An 18,769-nucleotide genomic window follows, 5' to 3' on the forward strand; every position below is an offset into this window, starting at 1 on the left:
GCACCCATTCACTGCAGAGCATCCATTGATGAGACACTGATGCAGTGCTACATTTCTACAAACCTGATGAAGACACACACTCATCCTGATCAACTTAACTATTAAATTAAAACAAATAATTTAATAAAATCAGTAAAATGTGAAAATATGAGACTTTATTGAATGCAGCAGAGGTCTTTGACACACAGTGTATTAATCGAGGATGTTACAGCGCATGTGTGTGTGTGTGTGTGTGTTTGTCCAGTGTCTCGTTTCAATTAAAACATCTTCAGACTGAAGGATGCTTCAGTACAGTACAAGCTTTAGAGCAAATGAAAATGAAAGAACATGAATCAGGTAATCAGACCGTTTCTGTTAAGACCTGCTTCACAAAGTTATATACAAAATAAAAGCCCATTTCGGTTCCATCTGAAGATCTTCTGTGACATCCCAGACTCACAGTTTCATCTCCATCAAGCTCGAAATGATTCACAATCGGCTTCAACCTCAAAATATAAATCACAAAAGGCACCTGAAATAAATCAGTCCACAGAATAAACAATTAACTTTAAACCAGTTCATCAATGTCCAGAGGAAGCTAGGAATATTGCACCAGGAAGTGGCTTCTCTTCACAAACAGGAAGTTTAATCAGAGCCTCGTGTTTCTACAGCCGCTTTCACGAGGAAGAGTCGACAGTGTTTCTGAAGCGGTCTGTTTCTCATCCGGAGTCTTCTGTGATTTACCCAGCAGAGACTGAGAGAAGAACCAGCGTTACTGAACAGATCTAACACACCGATCGAATCCTGTCACTGCAGATCACACTCCACCTCAAAACCAGAACATCCTTCCTACATAAAGCTAAGAGTCTATCATACTGTGACATTAATCACATTTAAATACATTTGACCATAACCGAGTTACAGACAAGGACATTTACAGTAAGAATAAACTTTAAAAAATACTGCATCCAAATAACATGACTGTCATTATTGTATTAAGATTTTTTTTTTTTGCTTCACACACAATGTCATGAAAATAGTCACAAATGTAAAACTTCCTAAATTCAAAGAAAAATATTAATAATATATATTATATTTATTATTGTATGTCTGTACGTATGTATGTATATATTATTATTATTATTATTTTTGAAAAATAGTCACAATATAATAAAATCTTAAATCATTTATGTAGAAAATATTTTCTTATTAAAAAGGCAATATATACCTCATTTATATAAAATTGTATATATAAAATTATTATTAATTAAATATAATTATTAATGAAATCATTGAAATAACATGAAAAGTGTACACAGACACACACACATACATACATATACACACACACACACACACACACACACACACATATATATATATATATATACTTATTAATTAAATAGGAAAAGAAATCATGAATTTACATAACATTTCTATACAACCCACCCACACACACACACACACACATATATATCCCTTTTTAAATTTGGGGTGAAAAGTGATCTGTACATTTGAGACACACTGAGTTTCAGTCTGGAAGCAATGTTAGATCTATCCGTATCCACAGACTGATTAGTAAAAGTGTAATGAAGTTCCGTGTGTGCTGGTGTTTGAGTCTAGTGAAGTGACCCAGTGTTAAACGCAGCTGATCTGACGGCAGACGGTGTTGATCTGAGCTCAGTGTGTGAAGCGCAGGCTGTAGAGCAGCTCTGCCGTCTGACACAGGGATCTGGGGTTAGCGCTGGAGAAATACTGACAGCAGAGCCAGTCCTCCAGCTCCGCGCTCCTCTCCGGCTCCAGCGAGCGCTCGGCGAACTTCATCATCAGCAGCGCACGCTTCACATCCAGCCAGTTCAGCAGCCCGTGGTCCCTGGGCTCCAGCCTCCACCCGGCTCCTCCATCTGCTTCTGCTCCTCCACACACCCACGGCTGCTCCAGCAGCTCCCTCCGCGGCCCCCACAGCAGCGCCTGCAGAGCAACACACACACACACACACACACACACACACACCTGAGTCACCTGATGACTGGACGCAAGCACAAGACCGTGACCGTGTCCTGAACACTGGGGGGGGGGGGGGGGCGACTTTACACACACACACACACGTGCATATAGACATAGATATATATGTATATGGGCAATTATTCTTTTTTTTCGCGATTAATCGCATGATTTTTGCAATTAATCGCGATTAATCGCATTGTTATGCACAAATTTCAATAATGGATTTAAAAGTAGTGTATTGTGCACTTTTTCCATTTCCAAAGTAATGCTTTATAAACAAAAGTGCAATAACATTTGGTTTGCAAACACAATTTACAGCAGAATTGCTTTTACACAGTAGCTGATAAAATAGAGGGGCGGGGATAAGTAGAGCTCATTAGCATTTAAAGGGACATGCACCAAAACGGCAGCTGTTTTTGAGGGTAAAAGTTGTTTTACATTGCCATTGCGAAATTTTAACCTTAGTACATTATAGAGGTTTCATTAAGACCCTAAGAATCATATTAACTTGTTTAATGCAACAAGACAGATTACGCTGGTGCAATCTGTTTTTAAAACTATCTCCAAGACTAATATTGATTATAGCTGATGAAACGGACACTACCTGCAGGATGCGGCGGGCGTCCTGGATGTGGATGCGGCGTCCGGGGTCAGGCTCCAGCAGCAGGTGAGCGAGTCTCTGCAGGCCGGGCGAGTAGATGGAGGCGGCGGGGATCGGAGGCAGCTCCTCACATCTGTAGTCGTATTTGCCCGGCGTGGCTTCGAACGGGTTACGACGGTGCAGGAGCTCATAGATCAGGATGCCGGTTTGAAACTCGTCGAATTTGTGGTACTGTGCTGCGGAGACGATCTCAGGCGCGAGCCGAGCGTGATCCCGCTTTAGAAATGGGTCGTCTGCATTGAGCCGTTCCAGCTTCAGAACCACAGGAACAAATTACATTTTAAAACAGATTTAAATAGAAATTGTAAATTGTAAAAACACTTCACAATATAAGTGCTTTTGCTGCACTTTGGATGAAATAAAACCAGGATTGGTGGGTAAAAGAGACTTCTTTAAAAACATAATAAAGATTTTCACATTTTTGAAAAAAAGTTGTTACAATTCAACAAGGCTGCATTTATTTGAAAAAAAATATATAGCAAATATTAGAGGTCAACCGATTTATCGGTTTTGGTCAATTAATCGGCACCAATAGTTGATTGGCGGAACTATCAGTTATAGGCAAAAACCCATGCTTTGATAGTTTTTCCAGGTTGTGTTTGTTGCTAGAGCAGCTGAAGCATGATAGGAAGTATACCTGCAAGTTTTATTTTGTTTTGTTTTTTTGACCGGTGTGTGACTGCCGTCTTATTTTTATTAGAAAATAATCAAATGTTCTAGAATAGATACTGTTAAAGTATCAAGAGTTTTAATTTAACTTAACTCTTAACTTTACTGATCAATATACAGTTAATATTAATACTTTTATTTAAAACTATCGGTTGATTAATCGGTATCAGCCGATGTGGTTCAACCTAGCAATCGGTATCGGTAAAATCCACTATCGGTTGACCTCTGGTAAAAACAACAATATAGTGAAATGTTATTAATGACAATTATTCATAATAACCCCACCCACTTTTTTTTTGCAACTAAATGACTAACAAACTTTCATCTGACCAAGCCTCTTCTCGTCAACTAACAGTCGACTATTAGGGGGCAGCCCTAATAATTAATATTAACACTTTTATTAATTTACAAAATACGGTTCAGTACTTTTAAAAAATAGTAAAGCACTATTTTAATTTGCATTCAGTATCATGTATAAAACTATTGGTTGATTAATCGGTATTGGCTGCTGTGGTCCAACTTAGATATCGGTATCGGTAAAATCCACTATCGGTCGACCTTTGGTGAAAACAATAATATTATGTAAAGTTATTAATAAGCATGGCTCCTAATAACCTGGTGTGTGTCGCGGCGCTTGGCTTTGCTGAAGCTGCTGATGAGGAGGCGAGGGAGGCTTTGCTGCTGAGGATCTGGACGCTGCACCAGGAGCAGGTTCTCCATGCACAGATCTCGATGTGTGACGCCGTGTGCTTTCAGATGCTCCAGACCCGCACACAGCTGCAGCAGAAGAAAACACACGCGCCGCTCGTAAACCTCCGGCTGGGCGCGGTGGAACGACTCCCACTCACGGACGAAATCAGCCACGGTCTGGTGCGGGACGTCCCGTGTGATGACCACCACTCGCTCCTGCTCGGCCGGACCGCTCTCCTCGCTCGGGGACATGCTCCGCGGCACACAGGCGATGAAGTGACCGCAGTCCTGCTGCAGATTGAAGTGAGACGGGACGCTCTGCTGCACCGAGAGACCGTACAGATGAGTCCGCTTACTGTCCGGCGCCTGGCCTTTACAGATCTGATCAACACACAGAGAGAGAACAGACACGCGGCGATGATAAATATCAATTTAAAAAAAAGTTCCTATCTTTTGAACTTTCTATTCATCTGTGAATCCTGAAAAATAAAATATGTAACAGTTTCCACTAAAATGTTCAACATTGATAATAATCAGAAATGTTTCTTGAGCAGTAAATCATCATATTATTCTGATTTCTGAAGATCATGTGACACTGAAGACTGGAGGAATGATGCTGAAAACACAGAAATACATTACACTTTAACACAGATTCACACAGAAAACAGATGATTTACATATAAAGAATATTTCACAATTTTTCCTGTATTTTTGATCAAATAAATGCAGCCTTGGTGAGCAGAAGACACTTCTTTCAAAGAACCTTATTTATAACAAACATTTGACGGCTACTTTACAGTATATATGTGACCCTGGAGCACAAAACCAGTCATGAGGATCAGTGTTTTTAAACTGAGGTTTCTACATCATCTGAAGCTGAATAAATCATCTCTCCAGTGATGTGTGGTTTGTTCGGAGGACAATATTAGAAAATCTGGAATCTGAGGGAGCAGAAAAATCTAAATATTGAGAAAATCATCTTTAAAGTTGTTCAAATGAAGTTCTTAGCAATGCATATTACTAATAAAAAACTAAGTTTTGATATATTTACAGTAGGAGATTTTCTAAATATCTTCATGAACATGATCTTTACTTAATATCCTAATGATTTTTGGCATTAAAGAGAAATGTATAATTGTGACTCATACAGTATATTGTTGTGTATTTCTCCAAATATCCGTCTGTGCTCCTGATGACTGCTTCTGTGCTGCAGGGACACATGTATATATTATATGTATATTCTCTGACCTTGACGGCGTATGTGTTTGCAGTGTCTGACGCGCAGGAGGCAGAGTAATACACGGCGTCTCCGGACACACAGCAGGGTTTGTTACAGGTCAGTTTGAAGAGTGACCAGTTGCTCTCGTCGAACATCAGCATGTTCCTCTGTCCGCTGGAGAAGTGCTCCTCACACTTGAGCGCGAGCCGGCGCAGAGACTCGGCGTACAGGCCGCCCAGCTTCGAGTAGATGCCCTCGCGGCTGTCCATGTTCCTGAGCAGAGCGTGGAGGTGCAGCGTGTTGAGCTGCGGAGACGAGCAGGACGCCACCATCCCCAGACGCGGGCGAGGACGGGCGAGCGGATCATCACCCGGGTCGCTCGGAGCCGAGGCCGTGCGGTTCACCTGCTTCTTCTGTGGTAACGGAGGCGGCTGCAGCTGATTGGCCAGACCGCTGCAGGGAAACGAGTCGGGCCGCGGAGACGAGGGGGCGGAGCCTAACGGGCTGCTGGGGAAAGGGGAGGGGCTGGAGCGCAGGGTGGAGTCTAGATCACATGACCAGGAGAAAACAGAGAGGGAGAAGAAATAGTTAATTACTTTTAGTCGAAATGAAAAATATATATTAACTGAATTAAAAATTGTTTAATGTCATTGTTGACATTATATTGAGAAAATACATCATTGATATATACAATATTTACCAAACATTGACAAAAAAAAACTTAACAGAAAACAAGCAGTACCGTAAAAATCAAAAGATAAATAAATAATGATTATGAGATATTTATCAGTGTTGCTGTCGCTCCAAATAGAAACACATGTGATCGGCTGTAAAATACTGAAATGAAAGCAAGTTCTATATCAGATTCATGATCAGAGTTCAGTATCAGGAAATCATATGATTGTGATTTCTAAATAATTCCCGTCAGACAATCAGGAGAATTAAAGTGTTCGGTAAAATGAAACTGTTCGTGTTCCTCATTTCTCTTTCTGTAATCTAATACAACACATACTCACACACACACACACAGTCACACACACACACACACACACACACACACACACACACACAAGAGTCTCTCAGTGGTCTGTGGTCTGCAGATGAAGTTCAGTGGCTTCTCGAGGACCATCATCAGAGATCACCCTGTGATAAACACAAACTTGACTTCCTCTCTAACGCTCCATTATCTCAGCAGGAACACAGCACACACAGCTCAGTACGATCAGGAGGAAGAGCTTCCCTTCTCATCAGCGCTGATTATCAGGAGAGGAAGTGTCCTTCACAAGAACACACTGTTTATAGACTTGAGTTCAGGAAGTTCCCTCAGAGACGGCCAAACTCAACGGATTCAAAACAACTCTATTCTCAATCTAATGAGTGAATAAACACAGAATACACACAAATATGGCACAATAGTCCATGTTTAATTAGACCTGATGGGTTTTTCCCTCTCAAATCCTCCTGCCATCTAAGCTTTTGCAATGCATTCTGGGACAGCGGTATTGATGAAAAATACTAGCATCAGCGTTTGGAAGAGCTTGGCTTAAAATGACTTAATATAAGACAAAACTAAACTAAAACCCCCAAAATTTGCTTAAACTGAATAACCAGATTTGGGAAAAAAGCCTAATTTTAAAAGTGTGATTTCAAGACCTGGAAAATCTTAAAGCTGAATAAAAGTTTAACTATAATGAATACTTTTTTACTAGTTATGCTAAGCTCTTAATTTTTAATCAGGCAGAAATTGTGAGTAAAATATATTTTAAAACCTTTTTTTTAAATCTGTTTTTGAGTTTATTTATGTTTATTTGGGTAATACCCACCTAAATTTGAAAAATGATCACATAAAAATAAAATAAAATAAATACAATAAATAAAATACAATAAAATTAATAAATAACAAAACTTAAAAATAAATAAATGATTAAATTATTAAAAAAATGTAAATGAAGTGTGTGTTGTGTCTCACCGGTGTGTGTGAGCGTCTGCAGGCCGTCTCTGGATGCACTGATGCAGCACTTCAGTCCTCGCTGTGATTGGCTGAGATTCTCCTCTGACCCCTGCTGACCCACACGCTCCAGATCCATATTACTGCCACTGAGACGCTTACACACCCTGCAGACGACACACACACACACACAGGTTTGTACTCTCCAGCTGTTCAAACTCATGAAATCAAGAGGTTTGTGGCAACAACTGAAGAACAGAAGTGAAGTGAATCCTTCGCTGTGTCATTACATCATTAACTCTCTCTCTTTCTCTCTCTCTCTCTCTCTCTCTCTCTCTCTCGCTCATGTCATTTACAGTAAAGATAAATTACAGTCAGTTTAATCAGGCCTGAAAATCTCTCAAACTACGGATGTTTACATCTGAGAGCCACAATGGGCACTAGACCTGCTATATATATATAAACAAAGATCAACAACACACTCATGATTCTGTGTGTGTGAGCCGCTCTGGAAGTAGAACTGCAGCACTTCCTGTGAGTGTAGAAATACACGTGTGTGAGTGTGTGTGTGTGTGAATATTTTGAATAACTTAAAATTCAATTTTTTGTTTTGATTCTAGTTTTAAAGTTTTAGTTATTTTGCTGTGCATTTTAATCATTTTTATTATTATTATTATATCTATACAGATTATTATGTCTATACAATTAGAATTTCTATTTTATTTGGTCTACTTTAACTAAACAAAAAATGAGAAATGTTGCCAGCTAAAATAAAATAATAATTGTTATTTATTTTTATTTTATTTCAAGTAATGAAAATGTTTTTTATGGTTTGATTTGTATTTTTAGTTGACAATGCAAAAGACACTCTGTAATAATATTTACTGTTATACTAAATATATTAAATTTGATCATATATTTAATTAAGATCCCGAGTCATTGATCTGAGCCTCAGTTTCTCTCAATCTCCTGATTTACACACGTTTCTGCTGATCTCAAGTGCATCGTACAGACACACACACACACACACACACACACACGCACACAGCAGCCGGCGCATTGTGACCTTTCCAAAGATCCTGCACACACACTACAGGACCTGAGTGAAACACACAGAGTCACTCACCTCAGAATCAGCCGCACCGGAGGATCATCAGCGTCTGAGCGTGAATCAAGCATCTGTGTGAGTGTGTGTGTGTGTGTGTGCTGATCTGCTTTCATCATCATCTCTGACCCGAGGCATGGAAACAAACACTCGAGGCACAGATCATCTGTTCTTCTTCACCTCGACCGACGCTCAGAGGAACGACGGAGAACCATCAGAACCAGACACGGAGCTCAGAACATCTCCACACCTGCACTTACACCACAGCTTCTGATGGTGAACCATCTGCTCCATAAATCATTCATCAGAGATCATAACTTCACCCATTTACACTCTCGGTTCCTCAACAATGGCTTATTTAAAGAAGGTTCCCCAAACAGAGCCAATGAAGAGCTTATAATTCACTTATTTATAATTAATATATTTAATTATTTATATGTTCCAGTTTTAGTGTTTTATTTATTCAATTTAAACTGACATTTCATCAACTCCTAAATAAAAATAAAATTAAATAAAATTAAAAAACAGTTTGGAAACCCTGCATTACACGTTTTTAACTATTGACTGGATTTTGAAAATATGTCGTTTTGCACATTCAGAACAGGAAAATACTATTTTAGTCTTTCTACTTCAGGTTTCACATATAATTAAATGTGCTATTTATGTTTCTTTCTAAGCAACTGTGACATTTACTATCTATTTCCAAGCAAATATATCATCTTCTAGTTTATTTCCCGTGCAGTCTCCTGTATCTGATGGTGGTTCTGATAGGAGCAGCATATTTCAGTAACCACAAACCGCTGCCATCTGCTATAAAAAGCTCTTGTTTAGATATAAGGTATGAACACAGAGCGTGGATGCTCAGATAGTGTCTCCAGCAGCAGACAGGAAGTGCAGATCAGTGCACTTTACAGTAGTGACGTGACTCTGGGCCTGGGATGTTCCTGTGAGTCAGTCACACATGAGAACACACAGAACGGAAACAGCTCTGAAGGGCAGAGAGCTGATCCAGCATACGCTGCTAGGAAGATAACGCGCTTAGCAGTACAAAAACATTTTCCCCAGCACTAATATGGAACACCATTAGTGTCAAAAATACTTTTCGTAAAACTTTCTGTGGAGTTACATTAGTGTCAAAAGTTTTTTTAATATATTCCTCCTGTTCCCCACATCTCGCACACTTTTGGACTGAAGTCTGTTGACGAACCATTGCAGCATAAAATAAAAACATTTTCATCTGAAAATTAACGTTTATACAAGTAGAATGCATTTATTTCATTTGAAAACTTTTCAGAGTAATGTGTATGTTCTTCTGTTAGAAATATATATTTAGGTTTCATAAATTTAGACATTTTTTAATTGTTTAAATTTAATTAAAAGCTATTAATTACAGTGTTAGTTAATTCTGGAAATTCTCAAATGATATGTTATTATAAATTACATTAAATATATTTAAATATAATGTCTCATCAATGTTGAAAAAATGAATAAATATTGCATTATCGTTTGTTTGTTTTTTGGTATGGTTCATGTGTGAAGTTAATTAATAAAAGCAGTATATACAATAATAACATACAAAACGTAATTTTCACATTTACTAATTAATGAAAGTTCATGGTGTGTGTGTGTGTGTGTGTGTGTGTGTGTGACTTTTTTGTCACTTAATCAAGCCACACTTATTTAAAACATGATGACGTTTTATTTCATGTCATTACGTTTGCGTTGGTTCTCGTGTTGAACCATTTTGACTTCAACCATTAATGTATTTAATTTCTACAGGTGACTTATTTGGTGCACATCATTCTCTTTATATGAAATCTGTTAACTGCATTCACAGGTTCTCACTCTATAGCAACACTAACTCTATAGTGGTTTACCCGACCATTGTGATTATTTCGCATTTACTAGAATTCAATCAAATTGCTTTCCCAAATAATTTTGCACGCATGCAACTGTTTTTATAAATAACGATTCTTGTATGCAAAAACAGTGTACAGGTTACAAGGGGTTAACAGTCTAAGCAGATGAAGTTCAATCAGGCTGAAAGTGTTAAATGAAGTAAAGGCCAACAGCAAACACACACACATTCAGTGCTGGCGTCTCAACAACACAAGCCCTCTATTTACAGAAAACCCAAATCTCACGTTATACGTGGTTACAGCAGAATAAATGAATCGAATGGCGCTGATTAACAGGCGTCACATTCAGAACGACGTGAACAGATCTGCACTTGATATCGTCTCCATAATGGCTGAAAGAAGGACTGATAAAACTCACTGCAAACAAACAGCAGAGAGACCGGCCTTAACTCACGAGTCCAGACACAAACCACAATCAACTTCATTCAGAGAGATCGAGAGAGAAACAAAACTTCATCTCATTAAACCACTGAGCTCAGTTTATCACATCACCTTATGAGGGTCGATAACAAACCAATACAAGAAAAAAAAAAAGAATATCTCACAATGAATATGAATCCAGAGATCAGACTGACCGGTGACAAACTAATAATATAACTCATGATCAGTAATGCAATGATTAGCAATACTAAGAGTTAGAAATGTCCTAATTCCCGCTTCTGAAGTCATATTTACTTGTTTATCAAGAGCTTTGTTGTTGAGAACAATAGGTTCATTCTTGCCAATTTCTTGGGGAAACTGCATTAACACCAAAACACAGTAAAGAGATTTAATCAATATCCAATGAATTGTGAATAAAATGTAGTGTCCTAATTGTTCACCTCCAACCTGTGACTCTGAAGCTTCAGTCAAACAAATTGATTGGAAATTTCCTATTCCCCACTTCAGAAGCCTTATTTACTTGTTTACTGCATTCAAGTGATTTATCATTGGAAACAAAATAATTGAAGACACCCTATTAATTTTTGCCAATTTCTTGGGGAAACTAGATTAAAGCCAAAATAGATTGAAGATGTTTAACCAAATTCCAATAGACTTTGAATAAAATGTAGCGTCACATTCACTGAAAGCCAACTAGATGTTCAACATGCAATTATGTTTAAAGTTTAGTCTGGGGTATCATAATTATCTCCAGGTTGCCAACTCATAAATCTAACTTGAAAGCCTATTCATTTTCAAATTCCCAAACCCTAACCTTAACCTGTTTCCAAAAAACTAGGAAACTCATATGTACCAAAGCACATGAGGTCAACATAAATACTTAGACTAATCTGGCTCCATCAAAGGATGAGTATCAATATGATCAACTGATTAATATCCTGACAAACAACATAATATAAGGATGCGGCTCTCACCGGTGGTGTTTTTTGGGAGGCGGCGGAGGTGGTGCGGGATCCCGGCTGGTGTTGGGTTCACTAGAGAGGATGAGAGGAGACGGGATCGAGAGCAAGCTCTCTTTGGCTCTGCCATCCTCTGCCGGCGTTTGACTGGTGCTTTTGTTGGCGGTGCCTGGCATTGCATCGCTCTCACTCGTCCATTCTCTGGACGGAACAGCAGGAGCATTGATGGAGTGGCCTAGCCCACCACAAGAGCCCAATCTCTTGGAGTCTACCTCCTCTTCTTCCTCCTCAATACATCCCTCCAGACTTGTGGCACTGTTAGACTTGTGTCGGACGGCATGAGCATTGGTATCCACTTGTGAGGTCATCTGATTTGGAGGAAGAACCACGTGAAAGCTGAGCTGGGGTAGCGGTAAGGACAGACTGGAGGTACCAAGTCTGGGTGGACGGGTGCTGATCTTAGGAGGAACAGGGGGACTGGACTGAGGCTTGGGTTGAGTAGATTCGGTGGCATCAGGAGGGTTTGGCCAAGTGAACGCCGGGCTTGATGGGTCTTTGGGCATGGTTGGGCTGAAGTGGTTCCATTGGGTGCTTACAGCCGAATCCGGGCTGCTCAGGTAAAACGTCCGGTTGGTTTCCTCAGTATGGGCGGCGACGACAGTAATAGTTGCTCTTTGATTGTCGCTTAAGATGACTTCAGTTTCAGACTCAGAGGACTGCGGAGCTTTCTCATCACATTGAGCATTGGGTTGTCTTTTCCTCTTGGTGCTCTCGGCATAGATCGGCTCTCTTTCCTCGAGCACGTTTGGAGAAACGCTTGGAGACTTCTGAGGACTCTGGAATCCCACTGACGAATCCACACTGCTCCGATTGGAGCACGAGTCTGATAGGCTTTCGCTGAAGGAGTCTGGAGTCACTGGAGATGGTGAAGTACCTGGCGTCTCACTGGACGATCCATTAACCACATTCCCTGGCCTGGTTCTTCCTTGCCTTTCCTGCGCAGATGCCCTTAGAGGACGTGTAACTCCATCACTGTTTCCAGTCTCATTATGAAGATATGTATCTCCATTGGCATAAGTGCTCTTGACCGCTTTGGTCATCTGTCTATAGGAGTCACTGTTCCCATTCTCTTTCAGACTGTGTTGAACATAGCCATCTTCTTGACTCCGAAATATATTGCTGATAATCATGCAGTCTTTGGATAATCCAGTGGGAGAACAAACGTTTGGGGAGAACTTCTTTCCGCAGATGTTGTTTTGTTTGATGGTTTCTCTGAGAGATTTATTACATCCATTGCTATCGATGTACAGAGGAGCCAAATCCAGAGCTTTCTTCAGTCCTACAGAGGTCTTCTGCTTGTTCTAAGATACAGAAGCAATTATAAGTCTGGGAAAAATTCTAACACTGGATCACTGGGTTTACAATAAAAAGCTTATTAAATAAACATACTCAACTTGTCAATGTAAGAAACCCACATTGAAATAATAACATCAAAGCGTAAACAAGCATGATGGATAAACATGCCAACTTTTCACATGCATGTCAATTCAATCAATCCATTGCATAGACAATGAATCACACAGGTACAAGTAACTAATCAATCATCTTCTTTGACTCCACAGATGACTTTATGTGACTGTGTCCGTGTGTTTGCCTTGTAGTCTGTCACCCTTGGCGGTGATCTAATTATCTTTGTTTAAACAGCCTGAATGTCTCCATATAACTGCCTTCCTGTACAGGATGCATACATCTGAATGGCAGTCTGTTATCTTGTGTTCACAAAGACATTCCAGTCTCCACCCATGCACTGGAGAATGTTGACCCAACCACACCCACCTTGAAGATATCACTGAGCTTCACCATAATAAGAGTTTAAAGGAACAGTTCACCCAAAAATTTAAATGTTTGTCTTTATCAGGTTTGTAGAAATGTAGCACTGCATCAGTGTGTCATCAATGGATGCTCTGCAGTGAATGGGTGCCGTCAGAATGAGAGTCTGATAAAAACATCACAATAATCCACAGCACTCCAGTCCATCAGTGAACATCTGGAGAAGACAAAACCTGAAACACATCCAGCATTAAGATGATTTTAACTCAAACACATAGAGTCTATAATCCAGAATAACACTTCCTCCAGTGAAAAAGTGTTCTGGTCTGAATCAGGAGAGAAATCTGCACAGATCAAGCAGCGTTTAAACAGCTCTTAACAAATCTGTGAGAGACAACAGCAGATGCACTTTTTCACTGGAGGAAGTGTTATTCTGGATTATAGACTCTATGTGTTTGAGTTAAAATCATCTTAATGCTGGATGTGTTTCAGGTTTTGTCTTCTCCAGATGTTCACTGATGGACTGGAGTGCTGTGGATTATTGAGATGTTTTTATCAGACTCTCATTCTGACGGCACCCATTCACTGCAGAGCATCCATTGATGAGACACTGATGCAGTGCTGCATTTCTACAAACCTGATGAAGAAACACACTCATCCTGATCTTGGATAACCTGAGGGTGAGCACACTTTTCACTTTAGGTATTTCTTTAAGAGTTCATCCACTCAATGAATTCCTGCAGTTACCTGTTCTGTATTCCTCTCCGTCTTGACCTCCGCTGTGACGTCCGTGTTCATCATGGTGGGTCTGACAGCGATGGTGGGTTTGCTATACGGAGAGGGAGACGTCACCCCATCCTCGTCTTCCCCGATCAGACTCGTTCGGACACAAGCGGCTCCCGTCGCGCCGGTCGGTCCGTGAGCGCTGCGAGGATGGAAGCAGTTCTTACAGGAGCCTGGTTTCCACACATGCTCTGCAAACTCTCCACACGCAGACATTTTAACGCAGACCTCGAGCTCCTGTCTGATCGACTCTACTGAATCCGGAACAAGCTGAGAACAGACGACGGTGTTTGGTCACATAGTGTGTGGCACAGGAGATCATCAGCCTGTACACCTGAGAAAACACAAGACACATTTGAGATGATTACCAGTCATGCTGATTTTGGTGTGTGATATGAAGAAGCACATGCATTTGGAGAATTACTTCTATGGTGATGGTTATTAAAACAATCATCACACACACAGAAACTCAAAGGTCTTCACAACAAAACACCAACATATAAATATTGACACAAATATTAGCAGTGAAATCAACTTTTAAACTACTACTACTACTACTAATTATTAAGGTTTCAAAAAGGTGGAAAATTGCCAAAAAAATTTGGAAACTTTCCAGGATTTTTTGTAAACTTGTCAGGTTTATTTTGGGAAACATTCAAGTTTTTTTTAAACTTATCAGGATATTTTGGAAACACTCCAGGATTTGTGGAAAACATTCCAGGATTTTCTGAAAACTTTTCTGAATTTTTTTTGGAAACATTCCAGATTTTTTTGGAAACTTTTCAGGATTTCTGGAAAATATTACAGGATTTTGTTTGGAAACTTAACAGGATTTTTCAGAAATCTTTTCAGGATTTTTTGGGAAACTTTTGGAAAGCTTAGGGAATTTTAAGAAAGTTTTCATAAACTTTACACCTCTTTACAACCCTACTAATTATTATTAATTAATAAAAAAATAATTTTAAGGAATATCACCTGATCAACAGACTTTATTAAATTAAATTAAATTAATCTTTTTTGCAATGTTTTGTTGTAAATAACTGGTGCATTTTCATATGATTACATTTACAAAGATTGATTATACTGTAATAGTTATATTAATTATCTTGATTACCACAGTTTTTTAATTGTAAATATAAACCACAGATTCCAGAAACAGGAAAACTGTATTTGGAAAACAAATTAAGTATTTCATAGCACCCCCTAAAATTGTCAAAATTTTAAACAATCATTAAATGGTAAAAGTATTAATAAATCAACTGAATATACTTTTTGTTTTTGATAGATAAAATATACAGTACAGAATAATAAAAATGTAAAACACTGAATTTAGGGGAAAAAATTAAAAAGTGTCTCCAGAAATATCAACAACGCTGCCACTGAAAAACTCAAAAAGTGTTTCTTTAAAGCTTCAAGTGTTTCTGCCAGGGAAAAGCACTTGTGTAAGAGACTTTGGCCTCAATAATCAGATGAAAGTACTTCACGCTTACTAGTGAAAAACAAAAGGTGCAAATCCGCTCCTGCAGTTCTCGGCCCTCCCTCCATAGAAAGCTTTCCTTTGGAGAGACTTACTCACCCTCCTCATGAAACTCAGGACATTAACAAACTCATTCTGTTCACACACATGGACCAACGACCTTCTATTAGCCGAGCCGGGCCACTAAACAAATGTGTTATGGTCATTAAATACATGCATTTTAATTTGCTGCATATTTTCAACCTTAAACAAGTTGCATGGACCAAATCTGGATCATCCCAAATCAATTCCTTTAAAAAAATCAACCAGTAGCCGGAAAGATCCATAAATAGTCCATGCAACTTGTTTAAAGTTAAAAACATGCAGCAAATGATCATGCAAATATTTAATGACGGTAGCGCATGTGTTCAGTGGTTTTCACAGGACAGCACCAGATGGAAATCTTTCAGATCATTATTATCTTTCCTGCACATGTGACTCATTTCTAGACTCTCAGTGAAGAAACACGCTCTTGTAAAGCGAGGAGCAGCAGGTGCTGGAGTCTGAGCGAGTGTGTCGTTGCACAATGACTCGGTTTGATACACTAATCTATTCACAGAAGAAGTTTCTGTTATATTTAAAGACACGGATGGTTAAAACAGGAAATAACCTGACCTTTTTCAAATAACACACTCGAGCCTGAGCAGCTGATTCACTAATAGTTACATTACTTTTCTCTCACACCACACAGACGGAAACATTTTCTCAAATATTATTTATTTTGATTAGTAATATGCATTGCTAAAAACTTCATTTGAACAACTTGGTGCTTGCTGGAAATTCATTGTGAATATGTCATGTATATTCCATATATCACCCAAGAATCTCCATGGACTGAACCACCTTAGTTTATGGTTTACAGTCTTTAAATACAGTTAATTTTAACATGCACTTTATTGGAAACTATGGTTCCATGAAGAACCTTTGACCTCCATAAAACCCCTTCATTCAACAAAAGGTTCCTAGAAGTAGATTTTTAAATGTTCCTCAAGGGAAAAACATGGTTCTTTTAAGAACTGATCACTGAAAGGTGAACCAAGATGGTTCTTCTATGGCTTCCTTTAGAGCAGATTCTGACAGGAACTTCATGAGGGAAACTTTAGAAGCAGATCTTAATCTTCAGGAAGCTTCATGATGTTTATGAGCAGGTGAGGACAGATCAATAATGGCCCGCAGGTTGAAGTCTCCGGCCGGTGTGTGTTTGCTCAGGGTGAGTCGAGCCGTTAGACTCGCTGGCAACAGCTTGACAAGTCAAGACCCAAGACACACAGCAGAAGCAGAAGCAGAAGCAGAAGCTCTTTGTTCCTGCAGCAGCTGAAAACACCTCAGCACTCGTGAACAATGATTGTTTTTGGCTTCAGATGTTGCTCAGGGGGAAGGGTGACGCTCCTCCGGTGCTTCTTTAAACCCTTGAGTGTCACAAACACTTAATCTTTACCTGCAACCTTCGAGACGCATGCATTTACTGACAACAGATAATTTCTATTTCAATAAACCAACATGCATTCCACAGATTCCACATGAATCCACACATTAGACATCTCACCTCCTTAAAGAAACCATGTGATCCATATCGAGTTAAATTAAAAGGCTGGTTATGATCAGATGTGACCCTGGAGCACATGAATAAAATGAATAAATAAATAAAAGTTATATACATCAGCTGAATAAATAAGATTTCCATTGATGTGTGGTTTGTTCGGAGGACAATATTTGGTTTAGATACAACTATTTGAAAATCTGGAATCTGAGGATGAAAAAAAAAATTTAAAGTCTTTCAAATGAAGTTCTTAGCAATGCATATTACTAATTAAAAATTAGGTTTTGATATATTCCAAGAATGGGTCACCATTGGCTGAATGTCACTTCACTCACTCACTATTTACAGCAGGAAACTTACAAAATATCTTCATGAACATGATCTTTACTTAATATACTTATTTTAGTCATAAAAGTATAATTGTGACTCATACAGTGTATTGTTGTCTATTTCTACAGATCTCCCTGTGACACTGATGACTGCTTCTGTGCTGCAGGGACAGGTGTTTTTACAGAACTTTTCCAGAATTGACCACAGTTTCACCTTTTTCACTAGTAGTTTGTAAACTTGTGAAGATGTGTTATAATGAGAAAATGATGGTAAATCGTTTATCAGACTGTACAATCCAGTTTCGCACTTGTTTAGAAAAACGATAGTTATGTGGAAACATGAGGTTTACAGGAACACTGTCAGGAACCTCAGACATCATTAAACCAGCGCGACTGGGCGCGTCGCGTCAAAACCCAGCTTCACGCGAATGAATGAACCAAAGCCGACATGAACCAGACTGATCCGGTCCATATGAAACCAGCCTGAGTGTGAATCTGGTTCTGAAAGCGGATCCAGATCAAAGCTCCAGTCTGATTTAATATGTATCAGATCCACGCCAGAGAACAGATCTTACCTGCGCTGAAACACGCGCGATCCCGCCGCTAGACTCCCGCAGAACACACGCGTGACTCCGCTCGCTCACACAGAACCGCACACAGACAGACGCGACGCGTGACTCTGCGCTGACCAGACTGAAGAGACGAGACTCCTGCAGAGGGGCGGGGCCTCACGGAGAGAGAGAGAGAGAGTGAGAGAGACACACACACACACACACACACAGTTTTTTTGCTGATGTTCTACACGGTCGATTGGAAAGGCATTAGTGTTCCAGCCGTCACTGTAATCAATAAAGTGATCAATCGCCTGGAAAAGCCGATCTAATCTACACTTTCATGTTCAATGTCAACAGCTCACATCCCAGAGTCTGGAATTTACTTGAAATTCCCATCATTCCCTGTTCAGACCGCTGGAAGCAGGAGAGGAGAGAACATGTCGTGGCATGAACACTCAAACACAATTCTAAAGCATCTTGATGTACAAAAATAGCTTAAGCAAAACCTGAAATAGAAATTATTAAAAAATATACAGACATCTAAAAAAAAGACAAAAACAAAACAAAAAAATGTTACAAAAATTTATAAAGTAAATAAATAATAAATATTTTATAAAAAATATATAAACATAAAAACTGTTAAAAAACTATTAAAAACTATTAATAAAAACTATAATAAA

At 39.2% G+C, this 18,769-nt stretch overlaps 1 protein-coding gene across 2 annotated transcripts; it reads right to left on the reverse strand.

The window, feature by feature from the left end:
• Nucleotides 1-1,316: 1,316 nt before the first annotated feature.
• Nucleotides 1,317-18,262, reverse strand: LOC113081146 (inactive tyrosine-protein kinase PRAG1-like). Of its 2 annotated transcripts, XM_026253192.1 has the most exons (9): nt 18,111-18,262; nt 14,115-14,484; nt 12,869-12,898; nt 11,553-12,832; nt 7,195-7,340; nt 5,255-5,769; nt 3,932-4,387; nt 2,591-2,899; nt 1,317-1,950 (listed from the first exon to the last, which is right to left on the reverse strand). In XM_026253192.1, the coding sequence occupies exons 2-9, from the start codon at nt 14,364-14,366 to the stop codon at nt 1,660-1,662; spliced, it is 3,279 nt and encodes a 1,092-aa protein (XP_026108977.1). In that variant the 5' UTR covers nt 14,367-14,484; nt 18,111-18,262; the 3' UTR covers nt 1,317-1,659. The 2 variants fall into 2 exon arrangements, with proteins under 2 accessions (XP_026108977.1, XP_026108976.1); XM_026253191.1 differs by having other exon boundaries at nt 1,318-1,950; nt 11,553-12,898.
• Nucleotides 18,263-18,769: the final 507 nt, after the last annotated feature.

Source organism: Carassius auratus, unplaced genomic scaffold (assembly GCF_003368295.1).
Source record: "Carassius auratus strain Wakin unplaced genomic scaffold, ASM336829v1 scaf_tig00033244, whole genome shotgun sequence".
Taxonomy (NCBI): Eukaryota; Metazoa; Chordata; class Actinopteri; order Cypriniformes; family Cyprinidae; genus Carassius; species Carassius auratus.